This window comes from Pongo abelii, chromosome 13, assembly GCF_028885655.2.
Source record: "Pongo abelii isolate AG06213 chromosome 13, NHGRI_mPonAbe1-v2.0_pri, whole genome shotgun sequence".
NCBI lineage: Eukaryota > Metazoa > Chordata > Mammalia > Primates > Hominidae > Pongo > Pongo abelii.
In genome coordinates, this window is record NC_071998.2 from 78941224 (window position 1) to 78968600 (window position 27377).

Genomic DNA, 27377 nt, shown 5'->3' on the forward strand with positions numbered 1-27377 from the left:
CTTCATTCAGCAAACAAAAGTATCTTTTACTATCAACCTCAAAAACTATAAATCAAATTTACTTTTAAAAAGCTAATTTTTATGCATCAGTTTTTCTTATATGTAACTAAAATAAAGGGGAGAAAAAATCCAAATGATAAAACTATAAAATAATTTGTGCTAAAACTAATTTTTACACTAGAAAAATATATTATACTGGCTATATATTAATTATGGTATTAGGGCAGTATTTTTAATCCTCATAAAATTAACAACATGGACTATGTTTTCATTTGGTGTTCTATTTCATTCAAAAAGCAGATTGTTTAATCTCCTGGGAAATCACCAAAATGAAAAGGATGACTTTAAAACGATATCATTTTTCATAAACTAATATTCACCAAAACATGAATGTTTATTACACAATAATAAAATGACACAAGTTTATAGTCAATTAGTTGAAGCAGACTGAGTGTAGCAGTTACAACAAATATCTTAAGCACAGTTCTCTAGTACAACACACTGCATTTCACCCTAGAGAAAGAATGCTGGCAAAGATCTCTATCACATGGAAACTGTTCTTAAAGCTGCTGGGCCCTGAAATTTTACTCAGCAGTTTGAAATCAAGCCATAGCTTTTCTCATTCACCCTCCCACTTGGGGCTAATGCACAGACATGAACATCTATTGAGGAAAACCACAAAAAACTTCAAAACAGCTACAACGGTAGGCTTACTTTTCATATATTATTTTAAATATTGTTTGTTAAAGTGTGACTGACTCATCTAATAGTCTTAATAAATGTAAAGGCCATCTCTGGTTTAAGTTTCAGTTACCTCAAACAATTAATTTTTAAGAAGTACTTATGTATATCATCGCATAAATTTAACATCCACGCAGGCAAGAATAGGGTGCTGCAGAAGTCACAAATCCATTATATTCTTCATTTTCAACCTCTGGATTTTTGACAAACTGGCATCTATAATGCAGCATCAGCAACTCTGAGTGATTCTGTTTGAAGTTACTTAAGAAAAAGTCTGAAATGTGTACCCACCAGAGAAAATCCATTGATGAGCCTAAAGGAATCCTTTCTATTACATTCCTCAAAGTTCTTTGATTAAAGTTCAGTATCTCCTCCAGCCTGCAATACTATTCTTTCAGTTTTCATAGTTTAAATTAAAAATACAATATTATTAACTAAAAATTATGATCACCTATTAAAATTACAAAACTGAGAAAATTAAAAACGTATGGCTCTTCCTATATTCTGTACCACCTAAAGGTGTTAATGACTACTTTTCATAATGTTAAATTTAAGTTTTAAAACTTTTCTTGGAACTTGTTTCTGTTCATACCAATACAAATCAAGAGTTCTTATAAAGTAGCTAAATGGAAAGATGATATTTTTAACTCACATGAGACAGGATCTTGGGGCTTTATTTTAACTATTTATACTACAGGTATCCTAAGAATATTTCAATTAAATATTAGTATGTCTGTTGAAGGCAATTATTAAGAAACTTAAAATTATCAATCTTTCTTGAATTTCTGATAGAGAAGAAGTAAAACTATTTTCCAAAACTATTTTTCAGAATGTTCACTGATACATAAAAACTGCTAGCATCTAATTAAAGATCACTAAGGGTTAAATACTGTTCTCTGGCCCTTACTGCGCACGCCCTGCCAAAACATCCTCTAAGCTTTTAAATATTGCTTCGATGGTCTGAATTTTTATTTCCAGGGAAAAAGAGAGTTTTGTCCCACAGTCAGCAGGCCACTAGTTTATTAACTTCCAGTCACCTTGATTTTTGCTAAAATGAAGACTCTGCAGTCTACACTTCTCCTGTTACTGTTTGTGCCTCTGATAAAGCCAGCACCACCAACCCAGCAGGACTCACGCATTATCTATGATTATGGAACAGATAATTTTGAAGAATCCATATTTAGCCAAGATTATGAGGATAAATACCTGGATGGAAAAAATATTAAGGTACTTTATTTCTACTCTAAATTTAGCTTCTAAAATACTGCCCATTTAAATGCATGTTTTTGCTTTTCCTGAATGTGTCTGATAAGGTAAGGGGAAGGGAAAATCACTTTAAATGATTCAAACGAATTCATAATAATTGTCCCTAAGATTATATTTTTAGAGTATGTATGCTTTTCAAATTAATAAATGGTATCTATGGTAACAAAACAGTATCTATAGTAACCAAAAAATAAAACTTAAAGAAAACTAGACTTTAAGATGATCCCTGACCAGTTGCAATTTATATATTAAGTAATATTACACAATGCCCTATACTTGCAATGTTGTGTTGCCTCAAAAATAAATTAGCGGAAATGTGTATTTGGAGAAATAAAGATGAATTATCAGCTTAAGGTTATTATTATAGAAAACAATTTTAAGAAAATAAATAGAAGAGTACTGGTTATTTTGATATCAATAGCATTCCACAATAATTTATATATGCCATCTACATACAGTACCAAAAACTGAAAACCTAGTCAACATAGGACTTTCTTTTTAAATCAGTTTTAACAGTTTAGACCCTCTATCAATTGGTACCAAGTAACTGTAACTGTCTTTGAGTTAACACTGCAAGGGTGATGTTATACCACATCATTCATTCCCCACCTTTACTTCCCCACCACAAGTAATTACTTGTGGTTTTCTTGGCACACAGAAATGAATGCTGGGTAAGGAAAAAGTTAATACAGCACATAAGTATCTGTTGCCCACTATGTATGACACATACACATACACATACACACTGGAAAATGAGAAATTCAGCCAAATATATAACAATACTGATTGTTTCAGAAGTTCTTCTCTACTATAAATTGGAGGATAAAGACTTATAAGATTGACCAGTTACAATTGCTACTTTCTCTTTTCTTTTTTACAGGGGTACACGATGAGCAAATGTTAACACCACAGTTTCTTTCTTTCAGTTAATGCTTTTAATATGATAGCATTATTTTTGCCCATCACTAAGACACAAAGGATAGGTATTACTAATTATAGCTTCAAGTTAAAGAAAAAAAGGTCCCATCATAACATAGGCTATTGGCTCACTTGGATGATTTGAATCTATTAAGATTCCCTGATCCCTAAAGAGTTTAGAGATGATTTTTCTGTCTGCTTCTTCTCTTTACAGGGCTTTAGAAGTTTCTCTATCTTAATATAAATGCAGGGTCTAAGATATTTGTGGAGTGGAGTAGAATTCAACAGGACTTGATGTGCAAACACAGAGTAGAGGGAGGAAGTTCAACCACCACATAGATGGGAGAATGAAGGTGAAGGGCAGAGTCAGGAGTCAAGACCGAGACTAAAATGGAACATGCTTACAAAGGACAGAAAGAATAGGACACCACATAATACACTGTAATCTAATGGCAGAAAATGTACTCTCCAAGAACAGGAAAGACAGGATCTAAATTATACCTACTCCAATTTCCCCAGAATTAATGGCCTACACCAGTGGCCCAAGTAGGGTAGGTAAGGTAAGCTGGAATAAAAGGGCTCCAAGAGCCAGGGCTTAATGGAGGGATAAAGGTAATTAAAGGGTCACCCCAAGAAGAGACCTAAAGACCTTAATCGGTAGTTTATACTTGTGACATGGCTGGAGCTCTAGTGTTACTCAAAATGGTAGAATCTGAATGAGAAACTCACTTCAGACAAGACCCCTGAGTAACAGTTTCACCTCAGAAAAACTTTCATTCCAATTCAGGGAATTCTCACCTCGCTTTCATTTGGAATTTCAGGATGTTCAACATTTATTAAGCACTGAGTGTACCTACTGGCGATATAAAAATAAAAACACCCAGCTCTTTTACTCAAGGAGCTCATAGTCTAGAATAAAAACAAGCTAAAAAATACTTATTGTAATTTAATAGATGATAAAATGGAAATATGTATGAAAGCCTAATGGAGCACAAAAGAAATGCCACTAATTGTAACTACAAGAAGGTGTCTGTGATCCCTCCATTTTACAGTCAAACACAAACTTAATGAAGCTAGGTAACAACTTTTATTTTTCCAATAGGAAAAAGAAACTGTGATAATACCCAACGAGAAAAGTCTTCAGTTACAAAAAGATGAGGCAATAACACCATTACCTCCCAAGAAAGAAAATGATGGTAAGTATCATCTAAATATTTTTCAAAATGGATCTTTTAAAAATAGCTATAATGGACTTTATTCCTTGTGGTAATCAAAAACTGACTCAAGATACAGTAAATACAAACAGTGGAATTTTATTTCCAATGATAAAATCAAACTGGGAGTGCACACCATTTGCCATCCCACATTATGAGTGAGAAATGTGGAGCAAGAACTTGTGAGAACAACCAAAGCTTAGGCAAGCTTAGCCTCCACAAAGTGTGGTTTCCATCCATATAAAATCTATTCAAGAAATACTTAAACGCGGATTATTTGCAAAATACAATGTGCAGCCTCAGTATACGGTAAATATAATTATTGCCTTTAAGAAACTTACAGAACAGAAACACACATATGCATCAATAATTATCACATACATTTCAATTAAAATAGAAAACTTGTCATGAAATAACAAATTACAAGTCCTACTTAATAATTCCTGTGTACTTGGCTTACTCTTACTCTATCACAGAACATTATTTCACATGAAAACATGACAAAAACCACATGTTAATTTCTATATTTCTACAAAATGAAAATGAACCATAACAGAAAATAAAGCTTAAAAAACGAGAAGTATGATAGTAAAAATAGATTTGAATAAATTTAAAGACATCCCAGGCTGGGCGTGGTGGCTCATACCTGTAATCCCAGTACTTTGGGAGGCTGAGGCGGGTGGATCACGAGGTCAGGAGTTCAAGACCAGCCTGGTCAAGATGGTGAAACCCTGTCTCTACTAAAAATACAAAAAATTGGCCAGGCGTGGTGGCAGGTGCCTGTAATCCCAGCTACTCTGGAAGCTGAGGCAGAGAATTGCTTGAACCCGGGAGGTGGAGGTTGTGGTGAGCCGAGGTCATGCCACTGCACTCCAGCCTAGGCGACAGAGCGAGACTCTGTCTCAAAAAAAAAAAAAAAACAAAAACAAAACAAAACAAAAAAAAACACATCCCTTGTTCTTGGATGGAATGACTCAAAATCATAAAGATGTCAGTTCTTTCTAAATTTATAAATTTAAAACAATCCAACTAAAATTACCAATAAATTTTTTTTATAAAGCTGGAAAAACAGATTCTAGAATTCATATGGAACAACATGTCACAAATAACAAGGGAAACAGTAAACAGTAACAAGTATATGTAGGAATCAGATGTACTACACATTAAAATATATTATAAAACTCTATATTTTAAAAAGTGCGGTACTGCTATATGAATAGACAAAAAGATCAATGAAATAGGATAGAAAATCCAGAAACAGACAAAAATACACATGAAAATTTAGTACATACTAAAGGTACCAACCCAAATCACTAAAGCAAAAATGGTCTTTTTAAAAAATGGTGCTGGGAGAAATAGCCATTTGAAGAGGGGTACATTTAGGTCCATACCTTACACAAAAAATAAACTCCAAATAGATTAGCAATCTGAATGTATAAAATGAAATCATACAAGTACTAGAAAAGAATCTGGGTGCAGGGTGCCTCAAAATCCAGAGACAACAATAGAAAAGAACGATAAATTTGACCCTAAAAATACCTGTGGCAAAGTCAAAGGCAACTAAAAACTGGGAAAAATATTTGTAACATATACTACAGATAAATAATATCACTAGATAAAGAGCTAACAGATAACATAACTAAAAATAAAGAGCTAGTAACTCTAATTTATAAAGCACGCTTAAAAATCGAGGAAAAGAGATTAACCAATCTACTGAAAAAATGACAGTTCACAAGATGATTTAAATGATTTGACCCAAATAAATGTTCAATCTCACACAGAGACATATAAATTAAAATTACATTGAGATACCACTTTTAACCTATCTGATTGGAAAAAATTGAAGTATGACAACACATTAATATATTCCATGAGCAAGGCTATGGGGTAAGACACTCATACATGGCAGCAGGAAGGCAAATCAACACAATGCTTTTGGACAGGAACTTGGCAATAACTAACAAAATAAAAAATGCATTTACTTTTTGACATAAGAACCAACTTTGAGGATTTTTTTTTTTTTTTGAGACAGAGTCTCGCTCTCAGGCTGGTGTGCAGTAGTACAATCTTGGCTCACTGCAACCTCCGCCATTTGGGCTCAAGCAATTCTCCTGCTTCAGCCTCCTGAGTAGCTGGGATTACAGGCATGCGCCACCACGCCAGGCTAATTTTTGTATTTTTAGTAGAGACAGGTTTCACCATGTTGGTCAGGCTGGTCTTCAACTCCTGACCTCAAGTGTCTCGGCCTCCCAATGCTGGTATTACAGGCATGAGCCACCGCTCCCGGCCAACTTTGAGAAATTTACCTTGATGATATACTCCAAATAAAATACAAATGCAAAATCACTCAAGCATTGCATGCAATTGCAAAATGTCAGAAATAATTTAACTGCCCAAACACTGAAGAGTAGTTGAATAAACAAAGGTAAATCCAACAGAAGAGAATACTATGCAGTTGTAAAAATGAATGAGGAAGATCTCTAAGAACTAACATGGAGTGATTTCCAGGATACACTATGTGGAAAAAAAACCAAAGTGCAAAAGGATATCTATAATATGCTGTCTTTCATGTAAGAAAGAAAAGGATATAAGAAAATATATATGTATCTGCTTATTTCTGTGAAAATAAATACAGGCTAAAAAGAAATTGGGGGAGAGGGGATGGCAGTTCTCTGCGTATATACTTTTTAATGTAGATTTAATTTTTAGAACAATGCTGTTTAGTATAGTCAAAAAATCAAATACGTATATAAATGAAATCAACAAGAATAAGGTAAAAAGAATCCAAATTGGAATACAAACATAAAAACATAAACTTGATTGTACTTCAAATTAATAACTCAGCAAAGGAAGAAAAAACTCTAACTGTTAAACACAGCATTTTCCTATATACCTTCAGGCTAAGGACAAAAAAGAACTACAAACAAATACGAAGTTCCAGTGAGTAGGTTTGTTATGCACAGTGTTATGACTTAGCAATACTGGAACTACTTAATATGTGTGCCAGAACTAAGTAAATATATTGTAAATAATGAGAGCCAGGTTCCTCACTGTCAGAGAAACGTTACAAATATGGAAAGGTGGGAGGCTAGAAAGAACACTGTGGAGTTGGTTTGGAATAGAAGATACTAGTATTAACTCAGGGTTTGTATATACAGAGATACAGAAACATAGAAATGTTTATCTCTGTTTATCTCTATGTGTGTGTATGTATACATATGAGTATATGGTATACATATGCATGTATATTGTATATGTTTATATCCATATATGTTGCATGTATGTGTATTATCTGTGGAGAAAGAGACAAATAAACACACACATTTATTTCCTAGCTCTCTCTGCTGAAAGAGCCTAGAAGCAACGTGATCTCAATGGCAATGAGCACACCCAGCACCTACATCTTGGTTTCTAATACCATTCTCCACTAAAAGAAACCAATGCTGGCCGGGTTTGGTGGCTCATGCCTGTAATATCAGCACTTTGGGAGGCCTAGGCGCGTGGACCACCTGAGGTTAGGAATTTGAGACAAGCCTGGCCAACATGGTGAAACCCCGTCTCTACTAAAAATACAAAAAAAATTAGCTGGGCGTGGTGGCACATGTCTGTAATCCCAGCTACTTGGGAGGCTGAGGCAGGAGCATCACTTGGACTCAGGAGGCAGAGCTGCAGTGAGACGAGATGGCACCACTGCACTCCAGCCTGGGTGACAGGGCGAGACTCTGTCTTAAAAACAAATGAACAAACCAAAAAAACCCCCAGTGCTTTCTGAAGAGATAGCTGATTTCAGGGTTGGGGCAGGAAAAATGCAAGGTTAGTTTGGGACATCTTGCTATGTTAGGAAATAAGGAAGTTCTCAAAGAATAATGTTTTTTGTTTTTTGTTTTTTTTTTCAGACAGGGTCTCGCTCTGTTACCCATGCTGGAGTACAGTGGCATGATCATGGCTCACTGCAGTCTTGACCTCCTGGGCTCCAGCAATCCTCCTGCCTCAGCCTCCCAAGTAGCTGGGACTACAGGAACATGCCACCACACCTGGCTAATTTTTGTATTTTTTTGTAGAGATGAGGTTTCACCATGTTGCCCAGGTTGGTCTCAAACTCCTAGACTCAAATGATCCACCTGCCTCAGCCTCTAAAAGTGCCGAGATTACATACATGAGCCACTGCACCCAGTCTCCTGACAAAATGTTTTTAAATCCATCAAAATATATGAAAGAAATAGATATAAAAGATGTTTACAGGAAGGCCGAGGCAAGAGGACTGCTTGACCTCAGGAGTTTGAGACCAGCTTGGGCAACATAGTGACACCATGTCTCTACAAAAAATTTAACCAAGAAAAAGCCAGGTGTGGTGGCACAAACCTGTAGTCCCAGTTACTTGAGAGGCTGAGGCAGGAGGATCGCTTGAGCCCGGGAGGTCGAGGTTTGCAGTGAACCATGAGCATGTGACTGTACCCCACCCTGAGTGACATCGTGAGATCTTGTCTCAAAAAAAAAATAAAGGTATGTAAGACCTGTACACTGAAATCTAAATAACGCTGCTAAGAGAAATTAAAGACCTATATATAAGGAGAAATGTATTATGTTCAAGGTCTAGAAGATTCAAATCATTAAGATGTCAGTTTTCCCCAAATTTAGAGATTCAACACAATCCCAATCAAAACCCTAATAGGTTTTTTTTTGTTTAATTAACAAGCTGATTCTAAAATATATATAAAAATATAAAGGACCTAGAATAGTCTAAACAACATTGAAGAAGAACAAAGTTGCAGGATTTATACTAACAAGACTATTACAAAGGTACAGGAATCAAGACACTGCAGTATTGGCATAAAAATGTTAAAGTGGGTCACCAGAACAAAATAAAATCCAGAAACAGGCTAACACGAAGTAACCAACTAGTTCTTGACAATGTGACAACACAATTCAATGGGGAAAGAATAATCCTTTCAAAAAACGGTGCTGAAAGAACCAGACAACTGTAGGAAAATTTTTCAAAAAAGAATCTTAACCCTTCCTGGCACCATATATAAAAATTAGCCCAAAGTATACCCCATACCTAAAGGTAAAGATCTTAAACTATACAACTTCTAGAAGAAAACAAAGTGTCAAATCTTGGTGGTCGGCAAACATTTCTTAAATACAACACAGAAACCATGAATTATCAAGGAACCAACTGTTCTTCATTAAAATTTAAAATGTTTCATTTCCAAAAGGAAAACTAGTAAGAGGGAAAAAAAAAGACAAGTCATCAAAGAAAATATATGGATGCCAAACAAGCACATGAAAAGATGCTAACATCATTAGTTATCAGAGAATGCAAATTAAAACACAATGAGATACTATAACATGCCCTACATTTCAATTGCTAAAATTAAAAAGACTGACCATACCAAATGTTGGCAAGGATGTGGAGCAGCTGGAACTCTCATATGCTGCTGGTAGGAATGTAAAATGGCATAGTCCTTTGGAAAATAGTTTGACACTTCCTTCAAAAGATAAAACATACATTTGTAATAAGACCCAGCCATTCCACTCCTTAGGTACTTACCCAAGAGAAATGAAAGCATTAAGTCCACACAAACTTACACATAAATTTCTTTGAAATAGTGAAAACGTGGAAACAACCCAATGTCCATAAGAAATGACCAGGTAAATTGTATATATTGAGACAATTGAATACTACTGAGTAATAAAGAAGAATGAACTACTGATAAAGATTAAAAATCAAAATAATAATGCTGAGTAAAAGAAGCCAGAAAAGGGAGTAGATACTACACAATTCTTTCAATACAAAATTCTCCTAAATGCAAACTAATGTATACTGACCAAAAGCAGGTCAGTCATTGCTCAAGGACAAGAGTGGGAGGGAGAGATTACCAAAGGGCAGGAGAAAACTTTTTGGAGTGACAGGTATGTTAATTAACTCACTTGTAGTGAACGTTTCATGAGGGTATACATATGTAAAAATCGTATATGTTGTACGATTTAAATACATGCAATTAATTGTAAGTCAACTAACCACAAAAAGCTGTAGCAGGAAAAAAAAGCTTGCAAGGGCACTCGCTGCCTAATCTGTGACAATCTGATTATTAAAATAAACACAGATTATGACTCATGGGACACAATTCATATTGATATGAAAATATCAATTAAAATTTCAAAAAATAGGCCGGGCTTGGTGGCTCACACCTGTAATCCTAGCACTTTGGGAGGCCGAGGCAGGCAGATCACCTGAGGTCAGGAGTTCGAAAGCAGCCTGGCCAACATGGTGAAACCCAGTCTCTACTAAAAATACAAAAAAATTAGCCAGGCATGGTGGCACATGCCTGTAATCCCAGATACTTGGGAGGCTGAGGCAGGAGAATTGCTTGAACCCAGGAGGCAGAGACTGCAGTGAGCCGAGATCGCGCCACTGCACTCCAACCTGGGTGACGAAGCGAGACTTCATCTCAAAAAAAAGAAAAAAAAAATTCAAAAAATAAAATTTCACATGTTTATTTGATATATTTAAAATATATCAAAATAGGTCAGGTGTGGTGGCTCACGTCTGTAATCCCAGCACTTTGGGAGACCGAGGCAGGCAGATCACTGGAGGTCATGTTCGAGACCAGCCTGGCCAACATGGTGAAACCTTGTCTATACTAAAAATTCAAAAAAAAAAAAAAAAAAATAGCCATGTGTGGTGGCATACGCCAGTAATCCCAGCTACTCAGGGGGCTGAGGCAGAAGAATCACTTGAACTGGGGAGGTGGAGGTTGCAATGAGCCAAGATCACACCACCACACTCCAGCCTGAGCAATAGGGCAAGACTCTGTCTCAAAAATAAGTAAGTAAATAAATAATAAAATATATCAAAATGTATAAAACAAGTTCATATTGATATAAAAAATAAGAAGAGAGTGCCAACTAACAAATGTAGAAGGAATGATGGAATTAGAAAATCACTATTTGGTTAGTCACAAATGATTCAGGTAAGAATCATCAATGGATGCTAAAACTAGTATATGAAAGTACAATGTCACACCAAACATTTAGATTCTCAAAGTACTTCTCCAGAATTACTTATTAGTTATAAAGTGAAAAATATTAACTTTACTCAGTGAGAAACATGGCACATACTACCTGAACCAAGTGACCAAAGATATTATCAGGAATGGGATAAACAGATATCATGTGCTTTTGGACACACAGCACTGAGGATCCATGGTACTCCTGCCAAAAATGAGAAACCTCTGCCAACTGAAAGGCATTCTGCAGAATAAATGCCCTGAAAAATAAAACTAAACAAAAAAAAAAGCTCTATACTTTTCAAAAACAGGAAAAGGTATAAAAAACAAAGACTAAGGAATGTTCCAAGAGGTATGACAAGTAAATGTAATAAATGACTTGGGGTGCTAAGAGATCCAAACAGTGCCTACAATTACTCTAATTTTCAAGTTAATGGCTTCCTTAACTAGTGGTTACTAAAGTCTAGCTACTGTCACCAATCTCAAATATGTTTCTCACACATCAAACTTAGTAAGTCAAGCTCATGTTTACCTTAACTCCTGCTTTGTAAATTTTTTTGGTTTTCAAATAAGGAAATGTAACTGTCAATCAATTCAACAATTAAGCAATCACCAGTAAAACAAAATAAAAAGAGATTCTCAAACAATATTCTGGTGAATTATCAAGCACAATATAGGTAACGAGTTACCATGACTATCTTTCTCATGATTCTGTAAAACATCTCTTCAAATTAGTAATAGCATTCATAATAGCAATAATTTTACTGCTAGAGGCGAAATATTTTCAAACTATTGTTCATATTTTTATGATTTTATTCCCAATTTAGAAATGCCTACGTGTCTGCTGTGTGTTTGTTTAAGTGGCTCTGTATACTGTGAAGAAGTTGACATTGATGCTGTACCACCCTTGCCAAAGGAATCAGCCTATCTTTACGCACGATTCAACAAAATTAAAAAGCTGACTGCCAAAGATTTTGCAGACATACGTAAGTTAAGCTGAAATATGATATTAGTATTAACTCATATTAGTATTTAACTCATATAAACAGAAGTTTCTATATAGTTGCTGCCTATCACATATAGGTTTGTCACTGTACATAAATATCTAACATGTTTCACAAAAGTTCATTCATTTGTTGGTGAATCATCTTTCCACTTAGATCCTGTGATCTTTCTTTACTGGTGACTTCACTGTCTATGATGACAGCCCATCTAACATATGGGCAACTATATCTTCTCAACTCCAATACTTCAAGATCCCTTGCTTCAGACACTGAGCAACACCAATATAACTGGGATGCTTCTCCAACCACAATGTTTTATTTTCTACCTGGACTATAAAAACACAGAAACTGCTTTTTCTTACTTTAACTAATGGCTCTTAAACCTGGCTGCATATTAAAAATATCTTGGGAAGTGTTTTTTTTTTTCTCCCCCCTCCCCCTACCCCGAGATGGAGTCTTGCTCTGCAGCCCAGGCTGGAGTACAGTAGTGTGATCTTGGCTCACTGCAACCTCTGTCTCCCAGGTTTAAGTGGTTCTCCTGTTTCAGTCTCTCAAGTAGCTGAGGTGTGCGCCACCACACCTAGCTAATATTTGTATTTTTAGTAGAAGTAGGGTTTCACCGTGTTGGCCAGGATGGTCTCGATCTCCTGACCTTGTGATCCGCCCGCCTCGGCCTCCCAAAGTGCTGGGATTACAGGAGTGAGCCACCACGCCCGGCAGGGAAGTATTTTTTAAATACTGATACTAGGTCCTACTTCCCAGGGGTTGTAATTCAGATCTGGGGTAGGGCCCAAGCAACATCATTAAAAACAAACAAACTCCTTGGATGATTCTAATATGGAAATAGTGTTGAGAACAGTGGTATTTAATTCCTTACCAGGTCATTATCAATCTTGAACCAGCAAACCTTAACTCAATTAGAGTGTTGCCATAAGCACACCAGAATCCTCCATTTCTGCAGTACCAAATCCCAGTCCTAGATCACTAATTTCTTGTCAGTTTTCTAGACTCCTAATACTGTCAAAGAGTTCTGAAAAAAATCACACCAAGAAATGCATACTGGCCCCACTACACATTTATGAGATTAACCATAACCAGATTCATGCTGCCACTGATAGCTCCCAAATGTGGACTGAAGTATAGTTGATCCTTGTTATTTGTGGATTCCATATTTGTGAATACCCACTTGCTAAAATTTATTTATAACCCCAAAATTAATACACATGGTGCTTTCATGGTCCTTCTCAGACATGCTCAGAGTGGCAAAAAATTTGAATTACTTGACATGCACATTCCCATCTGAGGTTGAACAAGGTAACACTGTCTTCTGGTTCCAGTTCTCATACTGTAAATAAATGCCCTGTTCACAGTCTATTTAATGACATGTTTTTCATATTTTTGTGCTTTGTGTTTATTATTTTGCTGTTTATTGATTTTTGTTTTTTGGGGGTTTTTTTTGTTTGAGACACGGTCTCGCTCTGTCGCCCAGGCTGAAGTGTAGTGGTGTGATCTCGGCTCACTGCAGCCTCTGCCTCCTGGGTTCAAGGGATTCTTGTCCCTCAGTCTCCCCAGTAGCTGAGACTACAGGCATGTGCCACCATACCTGGTTACTTTTTTTATTGTAATTTAACTTAATTTATTTATTTTTTGAGATGGAGTCTTACTCTGTCACCCAGGCTGGAGTGCAGTGGCGTGATCTCGGCTCACTGCAAGCTCTGCCTCCCAGGTTCACGCCATTCTCCTGCCTCAGCTTCCCGAGTAGCTGGGACTACAAGTGCCCGCCACCACGCCTGGCTAATTTTTTTTTTTTTTTTTTTTTATTTTTAGTACAGATGGGGTTTCACCGTGTTAGCCAGGATGGTCTCGATCTCCTGACCTCGTGATCCGCCCACCTTGGCCTCCCAAAGTGCTGGGATTACAGGTGTGAGCCACCGCACCCAGCCTATTGTAATTTTAATAGAGATGAGGTTGCGCTGTGTTGGCCAGGCTGGTCTCGAACTCCTGACCTCAAGTGATCCACCCACCTTGGCCTCCCAAAGTGCTGGGATTACAGGCATAAGCCACCACACCTGGCCTGATTTTGCTGTTTAACATGACCCAACACATGGTGCTGAAGTGACGTCTAACATCCCCAAGCACAAAAAGGCTGTGACATGCCTACAGGGAAAATATGTTAGATAAGGTTTGTTCAGGCATGAGTTATAGTGCAATATTAATGATTCAACAATATATATTAAGCCAAGCGTCCTTAAGCAAAAACACATAAAGTTATGTACTAATAGTTGATGGAAATGTGTGACCAGAGGCTCACAGGAACATAACCCTGTATTTCTCCTAGGAATCATGGTTCAGTATTTACAAATTGAACACTTGTGGTAATTTTATAGAACATGATTCCTGTGAATAAGAAACAATTGTATTTCCTAATTATCCCAGATATAAGTGATGCACACGCAAGTACGCACACACACACACACACACACACACTGAATTTCTCTCTCAATCTGTGTCACTTTAACAAATCAGGGAACATCTTTGTCTTTGTTATTGTTAATCAATAAGGCATAGAGAGATTAAGATTAAGATAACATACTCAGAATCACAATGCAACATGCCAGCAAAAAAATAAAAAAAATTACATGATTCCAATCAAATGTAATGCTTCCTTTCCATGATTTGCAACAAGAATTTCTTTCAAATTGCCTGACCATCCCAAGGAATTTGAACAGAGAAAGACGAAAAGACTCGATTAACTTTAAGATCACTTTCAAACCTGAGATTCTAGGACTCCAGTCAAAAAGGGAAACAATTTCAGGCACAAAGAGGTGTTCAGTGATCATTCCACAAAACTTTACTGGGCTATGAATTGTAGACAGTCTACCAGGCACTAAAAATGAAAGATGCTTGAGTGATCTGTTAAACAAATGCTTTTCTTCAGTCCATACAATAAGAATTTTACTTACGTAGTTGTTTTTTATATTTTTTTTCCCTCTAGCTAACTTAAGAAGACTTGATTTTACAGGAAATTTGATAGAAGATATAGAAGATGGTACTTTTTCAAAACTTTCTCTGTTAGAAGAACTTTCACTTGCTGAAAATCAACTACTAAAACTTCCAGTTCTTCCTCCCAAGCTCACTTTATTTAATGCAAAATACAACAAAATCAAGAGTAGGGGAATCAAAGCAAATGCATTCAAAGTAAGTATTTTATAGTAAAACTAAGCATAGTATGAGTGATAATATGATAGATAAAAGAGAAACTTTGGTCTAGAATTGTATTTTGATTACACTTAAAAACTATTTTGATTTAATAAGTGAAGACATTATTTACATAATAAATAACCATCCTATTAGGCTCATTCAGCCTAGCTTATACCCATATCTCAGTTAAAATACATAACCTTTATTTTATTTCATGGGACTATTTTGTTTCTCATTTTTTCACTTGTTCACACAGCAAATATTTATTTAGACAGACATGGTTGGTCCTCTCAGGACACTTACAGTCTACGAAAGCTCAAAATGGGATATTTCCTGTGTTTCTTTTTCCTTACAATGTTAGCAAATTATAAATACCAGAAAAAAATAAAGATCCAAAAGTAAATACTGAATTTAACTTTTAATATTTAAAAATATTAGACTGTGAAATTCTATAGGGAGATTTTCCTTTGAATTTCATGAGAGCATGTAATATAAAATTTTATATGTAGTAAGAATTAAATACATTTCTTAACAATTCAAGCAAGTATTATGTAGGCAAAGGGGAAAGTAATCTACTTCGGTTTAGGTAGACAATTTGTCTCAAAATGCATGACCTACAGGAGTAATCACTTTAGCCCAGGATTTCCATAGCTCTGATGTAATCATTCCCCAGATAAAATGATGATCATGCCATTGCTGGTAACAGACATAATCTCATTCAAAAGGCAAGGTTTCTTGCTTCTAAAGGTAACTTCGGAAACTATCAAATATTCATTATCATAAAGTTTATGATAATCACACACAGGTAAATTCTGTCAAAAAATGTACAATCTGTTAGAAAGTGTAGAAATAGTCAATTTTTTCATTTTTCATTACAATTAAGGTATCTTTTTTCAACTTTAAGGGACATTTTAAAGCTACATCAGAGTTCATCTGATGTTTCTTCTAAGGAACTCAGAAGTTAAGGGGCTCTTAGAGGACTTTTTAAAAGCAGATACACCTTTTTTTTTTTTTGAGATGGAGTCTTGCTCCGTCACCCAGGTTGGAGTGCAGTGGTATGATCTTGGCTTACTGCAACCTCCGCCTCCCAGGTTCGAGCAATTCTCCTGCCTCAGCCTCCCAAGTGGCTGGGACTACAGGCACACACCACCACGCCTGGCTAATTTCTATACTTTTAGTAGGGACGGGCGTTGGCCAGGCTGGTCTCGAACTCCTGACCTCAGGTGATCCGCCCACTTTGGCCTCCCAAAGTGCTAGGATTACAGGCGTGAGCCACTGTGGCTGGCCTTTTTTTTGTTTTAAAGTTGTAATTCGAAAATATTAATTTGAATTGGTCACTCTTTGAATAACAGACATGTTAAAGACCTATAAAAGCTGATCAGGACAGGTTCAGTGGCTCACGCCTGTAATCCCAGCACTTTAGGAGGCTGAGGCAGGCGGATCACTTGAGGTCAGGAGTTCAGGACCAGCCTGGCCAACATGGTGAAACTCTGTCTCTACTAAAAATACAAAAATTAGCTAGGCGTGGTGGTGGGTGCCTGTAGTCCCAGTTACTCGGGAGGCTGAGGCACAAGAATCGCTTGAACCTGGGAGGCAGAAGTTGCAGTGAGCTGCTGAGATTGCACCACTGCACTCCAGCCTGGGCCACAGAGCAAGCAAGATTCAGTCTCCAAAAAAAAAAAAAAAAAAGGAGCTGATCAACATTTCACAAAAAGAATGTTTGAATATTCTGGGGTTTAGACAGGAATTACAGAAGGGATTTATGACAAGTTGGTATGAAAATAATAAACTTGGCCAGGCACAGTAGCTCATGCCTGTTATCCTAGCACTTTGGGAGGCCGAGGTGGGCAGATTGCCTGAGCTCAAGAGTTCGAGACCAGCCTGGGTAACATGGTGAAACCCTGTCTCTACTAAAATACAAAAAATTAGCTGGGTGTGGTGATAGGCACCTGTAGTCCCAGCTACTCGAGAGGCTGAGGCAGGAGAATTGCTTTAACCTGCGAGGCGGAGGTTGCAGTGAGCTGAGATCATGCCACTGCACTACAGCCTGGGCAACAGAGCGAGACTCCATCTCTAAAAAAAAAAAAAAAGAAAATAATAAACTCAGCTGCCCTATAGTTTTGTTTAATGTCCTAAGCTGCTACAGTCACCAGTAGAATTAGGTTATTCTAACTCATGTAAATGAGACTCACTGGGAAGACGAGAGCTTGATGCCCATATGGTGGAAGGGTAAGGTGCTTAAGAAAGTATTAAAATAGCAACACAGAAAAGAATTAGCAAAATCTAGCACAGGATACATATTGAAGATAAGGTAAAAGAGTAATGTCAGGGGAAATTACAATTATACACAATAATGGGTTACTGATCATGAAGAATAATCCAACATTAAGCCCTTAGGGAAAAAACCTGCATCAAGCTGTTTACTAAACTGCTTTGGGAAACATCTTGCTAAGCACACATTTTTTTTTTTTTTCTTGAGATGGAGTCTCGTTCTGTGGCCCAGGCTGGAGTGCAGTGGCATGATCTCGGCTCACTGCAACCTCCACCCTCTGGGTTCAAGCAATTCTCCTGCCTCACTCAGGCTCCCTAGTAGCTGGGATTACAGGCATGTGCTACTACACCAGTTAATTTTTGTATTTTTAGTAGAAATGGGGTTTCACCATGTTGGCCAGGCTGGTCTCGAACTCCTGACCTCAAGTGATCTGCCCGCATTGACCTCTCAAAGTATTGGGATTACAGGCGTGAGCCACCACGCCTGGCCAAGCACACACATTTCTTTCGTTTTTTTGTTCTTTTTTTCTTTTTGAGACAGAGTTTCGCTCTGTCGCCCAGGCTATAGTACAGTGGTGCGATCTCAGCTCACTGCAAGCTCCGCCTCCTGGGTTCACAGCATTCTCCTGCCTCAGCCTCCCGAGTAGCTGGGACTACAGGCGCCCACCACCACGCCTGTCTAATTTTTTGTATTTTTTAGGCCGGGCATGGTGGCTCACACCTGTAATCCCAGCACTTTGGGAGGCTGAGGCGGGCAGATCACGAGGTCAGGAGATTGATACCATACCAGCTAACACGGTGAAACCTCGTCTCTACTAAAAAAATACAAGCACACACATTTCTAAGAAGTAACTACTTAGCTAGAAATTGGTGGAACTGAGATGGGAAACTCCAGAGGTACAGGAGAGGTTACGGCAGCACCAGGGTCAAAATTCAATCCCACGTAGGGACTCACCTCATTAGCTCCTATCAAGACAAACACAAAGAGTACCAGAAGTTGGCATTAGAGCCAGATATTCAGAGATCAGATGAATGGACAGAAGTGTGGGGTATGCGGCAGAGCTCCACTGGCCATCATAAAGGATCAAAATACACTACACGTGAAGTCAGAAAAAAAACTCAAACAAGAAACTACCATACAAACAATTGATACAATTGATGTATTTATATCAATATGCAAGTCTGTATATATAGACATATACTCATATGCACATATATATTGCTTGAATCCTGTGAAAGAATGTACAGAACCTCAATAATACTCACATGAAATTTTCCTTACAGAAACTGAATAACCTCACCTTCCTCTACTTGGACCATAATGCCCTGGAATCTGTGCCTCTTAATTTACCAGAAAGTCTACGTGTAATTCATCTTCAGGTATGATGGTTCCTTTCACAATATCTGACTCTAATTACCTATGAGTCAAAATCTTGTGACTCATTGGGAACCTCACTTATTCACATACAAATTTTGGTTAGATCACTGTAGTAGCATGATAGCTAAATGTCTGCCTATCAAAAAGATTAATACTAGGCTCATGAACTTTCTTCCCAGAAGTCCAGATTCCATCCAGAGCATAACAAGTAGACCAGCACAGTAGGTGTGAAGTCTGCTCTTGATTGTATTTGTCTCCAGGTGTACATTTGAGTATTTCCTAATTAATTTGACACAAGGATTTGAAGTGAGGGGGCACTCAGACCTCTGACTTAGGTTTCCTTTACCCATTATATAGCATACGAAAGGTTGATTTCAGATTTCTGAACAATTTTTTCCTCTTTTTTTTTTCAGTTTAACAACATAGCTTCAATTACAGATGACACATTCTGCAAGGCTAATGACACCAGTTACATCCGGGACCGCATTGAAGAGATACGCCTGGAGGGCAATCCAATCGTCCTGGGAAAGCATCCAAACAGTTTTATTTGCTTAAAAAGATTACCGATAGGGTCATACTTTTAACCTCTATTAGTACAACATATAAATGAAAGTACACCTACAATAATAGTCTGTCTCAACAATGTGTAAAGGAACTTAAGTATTGGTTTAATATTAACCTTGTATCCCATTTTGAAGGAATTTGATATTTTAAGCAAGGATGTTCAAAATCTTACATATAATAAGTAAAAAGTAAGACTGAATGTCTACGTTTGAAACAAAGTAATATGAAAATATTTAAACAGCATTACAAAATCCTAGTTTATACTAGACGACCATTTAAAAATCATGTTTTTATATAAATGCCCAAATTTGAGATGCATTATTCCTATTACTAATGATGTAAGTAACAGGACAAATCCAAGAAACTTTCAACTCTTTGTCTTTCCTGGCCTTTACTGGATCCCAAAAGCATTTAAGGTACATGTTCCAAAAACTTTGAAAAGCTAAATGTTTCCCATGATCACTCATTCTTCTTTTATGATTCATACATTATTCCTTATAAAGCAAGAACTTTGTTTTCTTCGTATCAAGGCAGCTATTTTATTAAATTTTCACTTAGTCTGAGAAATAGCAGATAGTCTCATATTTAGGAAAACTTTCCAAATAAAATAAATGTTGTTCTCTGATAAAGAGCTAATGCAGAAATGTTCAAGTTATTTTACTTTCTGGTAATGTCTTCAGTAAAATATTTTCTTTATCTAAATACTAACATTCTAAGTCTACCAAAAAAAGTTTTAAAGTCAAGCAGGCCAAAACCAATATGCTTATAAGAAATAATGAAAAGTTCATCCATTTCTGATAAAGTTCTCTATGGCAAAGTCTTTCAAATATGAGATAACTGCAAAATATTTTCCTTTTATACTATAGAAATGAGAATCTCATCAATAAATTAGTTCAAGCATAAGGTGAAAACAGAATATTCTGTGGTGCTAGTGCACACTACCTTCCCACCCATACACATCCATGTTCACTGTAACAAACTGAATATTCACAATAAAGCTTCTGAGTAACACTTTCTGATTACTCATGATAAACTGACATGGCTAACTGCAAGAATCAAATCTTCTATCTGAGAGTAATAGTTTATGATGACTCAGTGCTGCCAGAGTAAAGTTTCTAAAATAACATTCCTCTCGCTTGTACCCCACTAAAAGTATTAGTCTACACATTACATTGAAGTTAAACACAAAATTATCAGTGTTTTAGAAACATGAGTCTGGACTGTGTAATAAAAGTACAAACATTATTTCCACCATAAAGTATGTATTGAAATCAAGTTGTCTCTGTGTACAGAATACATACTTATTCCCATTTTTAAGCATTTGCTTCTGTTTTTTTCCCTACCTAGAACGTCAGATGTTTTTCAATTATCTCCCCATTTGTCAAAGTTGACCTCAAGATAACATTTTTCATTAAAGCATCTGAGATCTAAGACCACAATTATTATTCTAACAATGATTATTAGCTCATTCACTTATTTTGATAACTAATGATCACAACTATTATACTACTTTCTCGTTATTTTGTGTGCATGCCTCATTTCCCTGACTTAAACCTCACTGAGAGCGCAAAATGCAGCTTTATACTTTTTACTTTCAATTGCCTAGCACAATAGTGAGTACATTTGAATTGAATATGTAATAAATATTGCAAAATAAAATCCATCTAAATAGAAGGGTTCCGTTTTATTTGGAAAAATTGAATCTTTAAACTATCATACTCTTGAATGCCTGTCATCTTTCTAGTTTTCAGAAAAATAATGTATTCCTTTATTATTTTTATGATAAAACTTACAGAGCAAAACACCATCAAATAACTCTCAAATAAAGAAAAAATTCAAAAGTCAGTAGTTTTAGATAAGATAATGATAAGGGAGAAAGAAGATTGGTAAAAGGTATGAATTCCAGAATTAAAGAAATAATTTGGGGATTTCTAGATAAGAGGATATGAACATGCATACCTTACACCTTCATATACACAACCTTAAATCACAAATAAAACAAAATAAACAATACAAATTATACCACCAAGATCCAGAAGATATCAGACGAAATAATTAGAGAAAGTAAAAATATGCTGTCTCCATTATATTCATAATGTTTCATTCTTGACACTAATAATTAGAGGCTTTACATTTTTAAATAATTTACTTCTTACTAACATTGCTGAAAAAAACTAAAGACATACATAAATGGAAAGATGTCTTGTGTTTATGGATGGTAAGATTTAATGTTGTTAAGACAACAATACTATCCAATATGATATGCAGACTGAACACAGTTGCCATCAAAATCTCAATGATGCTTTCACACAAATAAAATGGAACTTCAAGAGACCCCCCAAATAAACAGAAGAATCTTGAAAATAAGAATAAAGATAGAAGACTCACATTTCCTAACTTCAACATTTACAACAAAGATACAGTAATGAAAACAGTGTGTGGCTGGGCGCAATGGCTCACACCTGTAATCCCAGCACTTTGTGAGGCTGAGGTGGGTGGATCACTTGAGGTCAGGAGTTTGAGACCAGCCTGGCCAACATGGTTAAACTCTGTCTCTACTAAAAATTCCAAAAAATTAGCCGGGTGTGGTGGCGGGTGCCTGTAATACCAGCTACTGGGAGGCTGAGGCTGGAGAATCGCTTGACCAGGAGGCGGAGGTTGCAGTGAGCTGAGATCGCACCACTGCACTCCAGCCTAGGCGACAGAGCAAGACTGTCTAAAAAAAAAAAAAAAAGGAAAACAGTGTGGTACTAGCATAAGTACAGACATATAGACCAAGAGAATAAATTAAACAGCCCAGAAATAAACCCTTCCAAATAGGGTCAGATACTTTTCAACAAAAGTACAAAGACCATTCAGTGGAGAACGCCAGTCTCTTCAACAATGGTGCTGGGAAAACTGGATATCCATATACAAAAGAATGAAGTTGGACACCTACCTTATGTAGTATTAAAAAACGAACTAAAAGACCTAAACTTAAGGGTTAAATTATAAAATTCTTAGAGAAAATACAGAGGAAAACCTTTATGACATTGAATTTGGCACGGAATTACTTGGATTTGTCACCAAAAACACACGTAAAAAAGAAAAAATAGATAAACTGGTCTCCAACAAAATTTAAAACTTTTGGGAGAGATTTGTTAAAGGATACAAAATTACAGCTAGATAGGAGGAATAAGTTCTATACCATTGTAAGATGACTATAATTAACGATAATATATAGTTTCAAATAGCTAGAAGATACTGATGGTTCCCAACACAAAGAAATGATAAATGTTTAAGCTGATGGAAATGCTAATTACCCTGATCTGATCACTATACATTATATGTATTGAAACATCACTATGTACCCCATGAATCTGTAAAATTACTATTAGTCAATTAAAAATTAAATAAAAATAAATTTTAAAAATTAAAAATTTCTGCTCATCAAAGGACACTATCAAGAGTCAAAAGACAACCCAGAGAAAGTATTTTGAAATCATATATTTAAGAGGAAATTAATATCTAGAATATATAAAGAACTCTACGATTCAACAACAAAAAACAACCCAATTCAAAAATGGGCTAAGGACTTGCACAGACATTTCCTCAAAGATATACAAATGGCCAACCAGCATATAAAAATACATTTAACATCACTAACCATTAGGATGTAAATCAAAACCACAGTGAGATATCACTTCCTACCCATTAGGTTGGCTATAGCCAAAAAAAAAAAAAAAAAAAAAAGCAGAAAATAACAAGTATTAAAGTAGTTGCAGAGAAACTGAAGTACTCGTGCTTTGCTGGTGTAAAATGGTACAAGCGCTGTGGAAAAGAGTACGTAGTTCTTCAAATAATTAAACATAGAATTACCATATGATCCAGCAATTCTATTTCCAGGTATATAATTACACTTAAAAGAATTGAAAGGGGTGCAAACAGATATCAGTACACTAATGTTCACAGCAGGATTATTCACAATAGCCCAAAAGTAAAAACAACCAGTGACCATCAGCAAATGAATGGATAAGCAAAATGTATATACATTTAATGGAATATGATCCAGCCTTAATAAAAAGGCAGGGGGAGGGCACTGGGCTTGGGAGGCCAAGATAGGTCAATTGCTTGAGCCCAGTAGTTCAAGACCAGCATGGGCAACATGACGAAACTGCATCTCTACAAAAAATACATAAATTAGCTGACATGGTGGCATGCCTGTAGTCCCAGCTACTTGGGAGGCTGAGGTGGGAGGATCACCTGAGCCAGGGACAGTCAAAGCTGCCATGAGCCATGACTGCACCACTGGACTCCAGCCTGGGCGACAGAGTGAGACCCTGTCTCAAAAAAAAAGAAAAGAAATCTGACACATGCTACAACATGGAGAAACTTTGAGGACATTATGCTAAGTGAAAAGACACTCCACATATATGAGGTACCTAGAATAGTCAAATTCATAGAAACAGAAAACACAACAGTGGTAGCAAGCGCTAAGAGAAGGCAGGAATGAGGAGTTAATGTTTAATGGGTATGTTTCAGTTTGGGATGATGAAAAACTTCTGGAGAAGGATAGTGGTGATGGTTACAAAACAATGTGGATTTTGGGTACGGTTACAGAACAATGTGATTGGTTTTTTCCACCCTAGTAATGTTACAACTAGCAAAGACCAGCTCCTAGAAGCTCTTTACCCTCCATAAGAAAAATACACCAATTATACTTCATACCTGCCTGGAAAGCACGTAGAGTCAAATCAGCTTTGGAAATGGAGACTAGTGCTCCCATTTTCCATCACCCATTCAAATGCATAAGGAAACAGCAACATTAGGTGATTCATCTATTACCATAACTGCCAGCATACTCCCCAGTCATTACTGTATTATAACACTTGTGAAGCAGAAATATTTAATTTTTCTGGCATAAGACTACCTATGATCAAATATAACAAAATCATGAGAACACCTCAAGGTACTATAGTACAGAACTGCCCATGTTTCTCTGTGGAAAAAAATCCTAGGCGTGACAGATTTTATTAGCTCAACCAAATAGAATAAATAATAATAAAAAACAATAGAACCCCAAATAAAGGAGAGTTAGTACAAGTCCTAAAAACAATATTCATGACCTGGTTAGGCTTTTGAGAGAATCTGAACCCTGAAATATTATTTAAGTTGACTTTCAGAACTGGTTTCTGTGTGGATTAATGCTGTCAATAATTTGATGCTATCCAAATGAGTAGAACCTGAGGTATTACGATGCAATCAAACTTAATTTCAGTTATGCCCGAAAACAAAGAAAGGGAATAAAAGGAAGTACTTTAAAGTACCCATATCAGGCTTTAGGAAGCATTACTTCACAAGAATCAGGCTTTGGTATTTAAACTCGAAATGCACAATTGAGAAGCTGAAAACACAGAGTCTGGCTCAGGAAGTTAGCAGTATACCACTACATGATAAGCCTGCTGTGATGATATTCTTTATTAACATTTGTTGTTTTACTTCAAATACTCTTGAAAGAATGTTTTTCCAAAATGTGCATTTTAAATAAATTTGAATATAACCACACTTCTTTCAAGACATTCCACAATATAAATTGTTCACTGATTTGTACAGAAGTAATCCTCCTCCAGTTATTCCAAATAATTGCAAATTCCAAAAGTCAATGAGAATCTTTTCTACTGTTTGAAAGCTTTTAAGAAAAGGATATTATGGATGAATCCCCAATTAATATCAGCTTTGTTTTCCATATATGTTTAAATTCAAAGACTTCAGACTTTACCTTGAAATGTTTAAACGTGCGCTTACGATATTCAAACCACTCCACAAAAAAATGCAGGCTTCGGAAAAACATGAACAGATCTTTTCTCTCTTCTGCTCTGTAGGAATAAATGATTCTCTGATTAATAAATATCATTAAATGATAGACCCAATCTAGCTTTATTTCTTAGTTTTCCTTTTCATGTATCCTACACTAAAACCAAAAACTTGATGTAGTTCTACATATCAATTCCTGCACTTGTGTGTGTGTGTTCCTCTGGTGTGACTGCTAATGCTACTTTCTCAGCCTAGAATACCCCTTTCCCAGTTTTCAAACGTTTAAGTCTACGTATTATTTAAATCACTCAAATGCCACATTCCCTGAAATTTTATTTGATGACTGTAGTATAATAAAGAATAATGAAGAATAGACAGTATGTAAGTGCCAGTTTCTGGCACAGTGCTTTAAAACCCTTGGAACTTTCTGAGTGATAGATGTGTCTTTGTTATGCTAATGAATTGTCTCATAGTGGCTTCTACGTATTGCAGACTAGAGGCTGTTCACCAGGAAAATACATCAAACACATCACCAAACACATCATTTGAGGGCTAACCAGGAGCATAGCAGAGCTTCCTGGTTGGTGAATACACTGATGTGCTGGGAGGATAATGTGTCTGGATTCCACAAGGAATCTCTGTCTCCCCAACCCCCAGACCTTCGTCTATGCATTACTTCCATTTGGCTGTGTCTGGGTTGTATCCTTCATAATAAAATGCTAATTATAAGTATAGTGCTTTCAGTACGTTCTGTGAGTGGTTCTAGCAAATTATTAAACCTGAGAGATATGTGGGAACTCCAGAATTTATGGCCAGTTGGTCCTAACTGCAGGTGGACCTTGATACTTGCAGCTGGAGTGTGAAGTGGAGGCACTCTTGGTGGAGACCTCTGCCTATAACTTGTGGGATCTGTTAGTGTGAGAACTGAACTGAGCTGCAGGACATCCAGTTGGTGACAGAGAACCATTGTCAGAACAATTACCACACCACCACACCACATATCCTATTCCCTAACAGCTAGAAATAATCTCATTCCTTTGCCTATGAAAACTCTCACAGGAATGAGTCTTAATTCTCTTAATAGTACATCTATGTTAATGTAAGCCACATACACCACAAGTAACTTGAAGGCAAGAACCATGTATCATTTAATCATTCATTTGACAAATGATTGCGGGAGTTGAGTGCCTGTACCAGTCATGATAGAGTAAGCATATTCCACCCCAATGTTTCTGTTAACTATAATTTAAAACCATGAACACAGCACATAAAGCAAACATCAGAAACTCTGAAATGTGGAAAGAAGAAAGGACAGGTAGAGTCTTCAGGAATCAAGGGAGGACCTGGAAATGAATTCCTTAGGATTTATTTTTGCCTCCTGTATATCCCAGTCTGTACACAGGAGCAAACTGCAACCCAGAATTACCAAAGGGTACATTAATAACAACAACAACCCAAAAGGCCCCAGGAAAGACCATTCCCTCTAACCAATGGAGATCATGCAAAAGGAGAAGAAACAGGCCTGGCAGAAGGGAACCCTAATGCCAAAGAGGAACTGTGCCCCTTTCACTCCTAATCAGGCACTTTAGCCACAGAGGCTGAGGTGTGAAGCCTGTCAACCATCACTGCCAACAATAAGAAAAGCAGACAAAGCAGAGTCCTCACCTCCCAATCAGGTACTGCTATCGGAAAGACTGAGAGAGGAAGCTTTGTCAGCTAGCCCCAACTGACACCAAGCAAACATAAGCAAAGAAAGGATGTCATTTCTGATCTCGACCAGCATGGCAGCTGCACACACAGTGGGGTGCTCTGTTAACTTTCCACACCCTGCACTTAAGTCATCCTAAGAAGAGATAAGGGAGAATCAGAGAAGAGGAGCCTTCAGACAAGAATGTTTTACATCTTTTTAAGAAGTCCTAAATAAACCCTACATAAAACGAACCAGAATCTACACAGAAAAAAAATACTGAGAACTGAATTATAGTGTAGAATAATTTCCAGAATTCACATTGGCCTC

The 27377-nt window shown here is 36.7% G+C and overlaps 2 protein-coding genes across 5 annotated transcripts in view; one reads left to right on the plus strand and one right to left on the minus strand.

Moving 5' to 3' along the window:
* Window positions 1-27377, minus strand: part of CENPP (centromere protein P) — a 282356-nt gene that overhangs the window by 202996 nt on the left and 51983 nt on the right. For all 3 annotated transcript variants that reach the window (XR_008510110.2, XM_024252026.3, XM_024252028.3), the window contains one exon: window positions 25326-25422. Coding sequence is in view for 2 of the 3 variants with exons in the window: in XM_024252026.3 (XP_024107794.3) it covers window positions 25326-25422 (97 nt within the window). In the remaining variant the exon portion in view is untranslated. The remainder of the gene's footprint in view (window positions 1-25325; window positions 25423-27377) is intronic.
* OGN (osteoglycin) lies at window positions 501-21934 on the plus strand. 2 transcript variants are annotated; one of them, XM_009244622.3, is made up of 7 exons: window positions 501-704; window positions 1801-1968; window positions 4028-4121; window positions 11977-12135; window positions 15149-15351; window positions 18910-19005; window positions 19417-21934. In XM_009244622.3, exons 1-7 carry the CDS (start codon window positions 525-527, stop codon window positions 19585-19587), a joined length of 1071 nt encoding a protein of 356 aa, XP_009242897.1. In that variant the 5' UTR covers window positions 501-524; the 3' UTR covers window positions 19588-21934.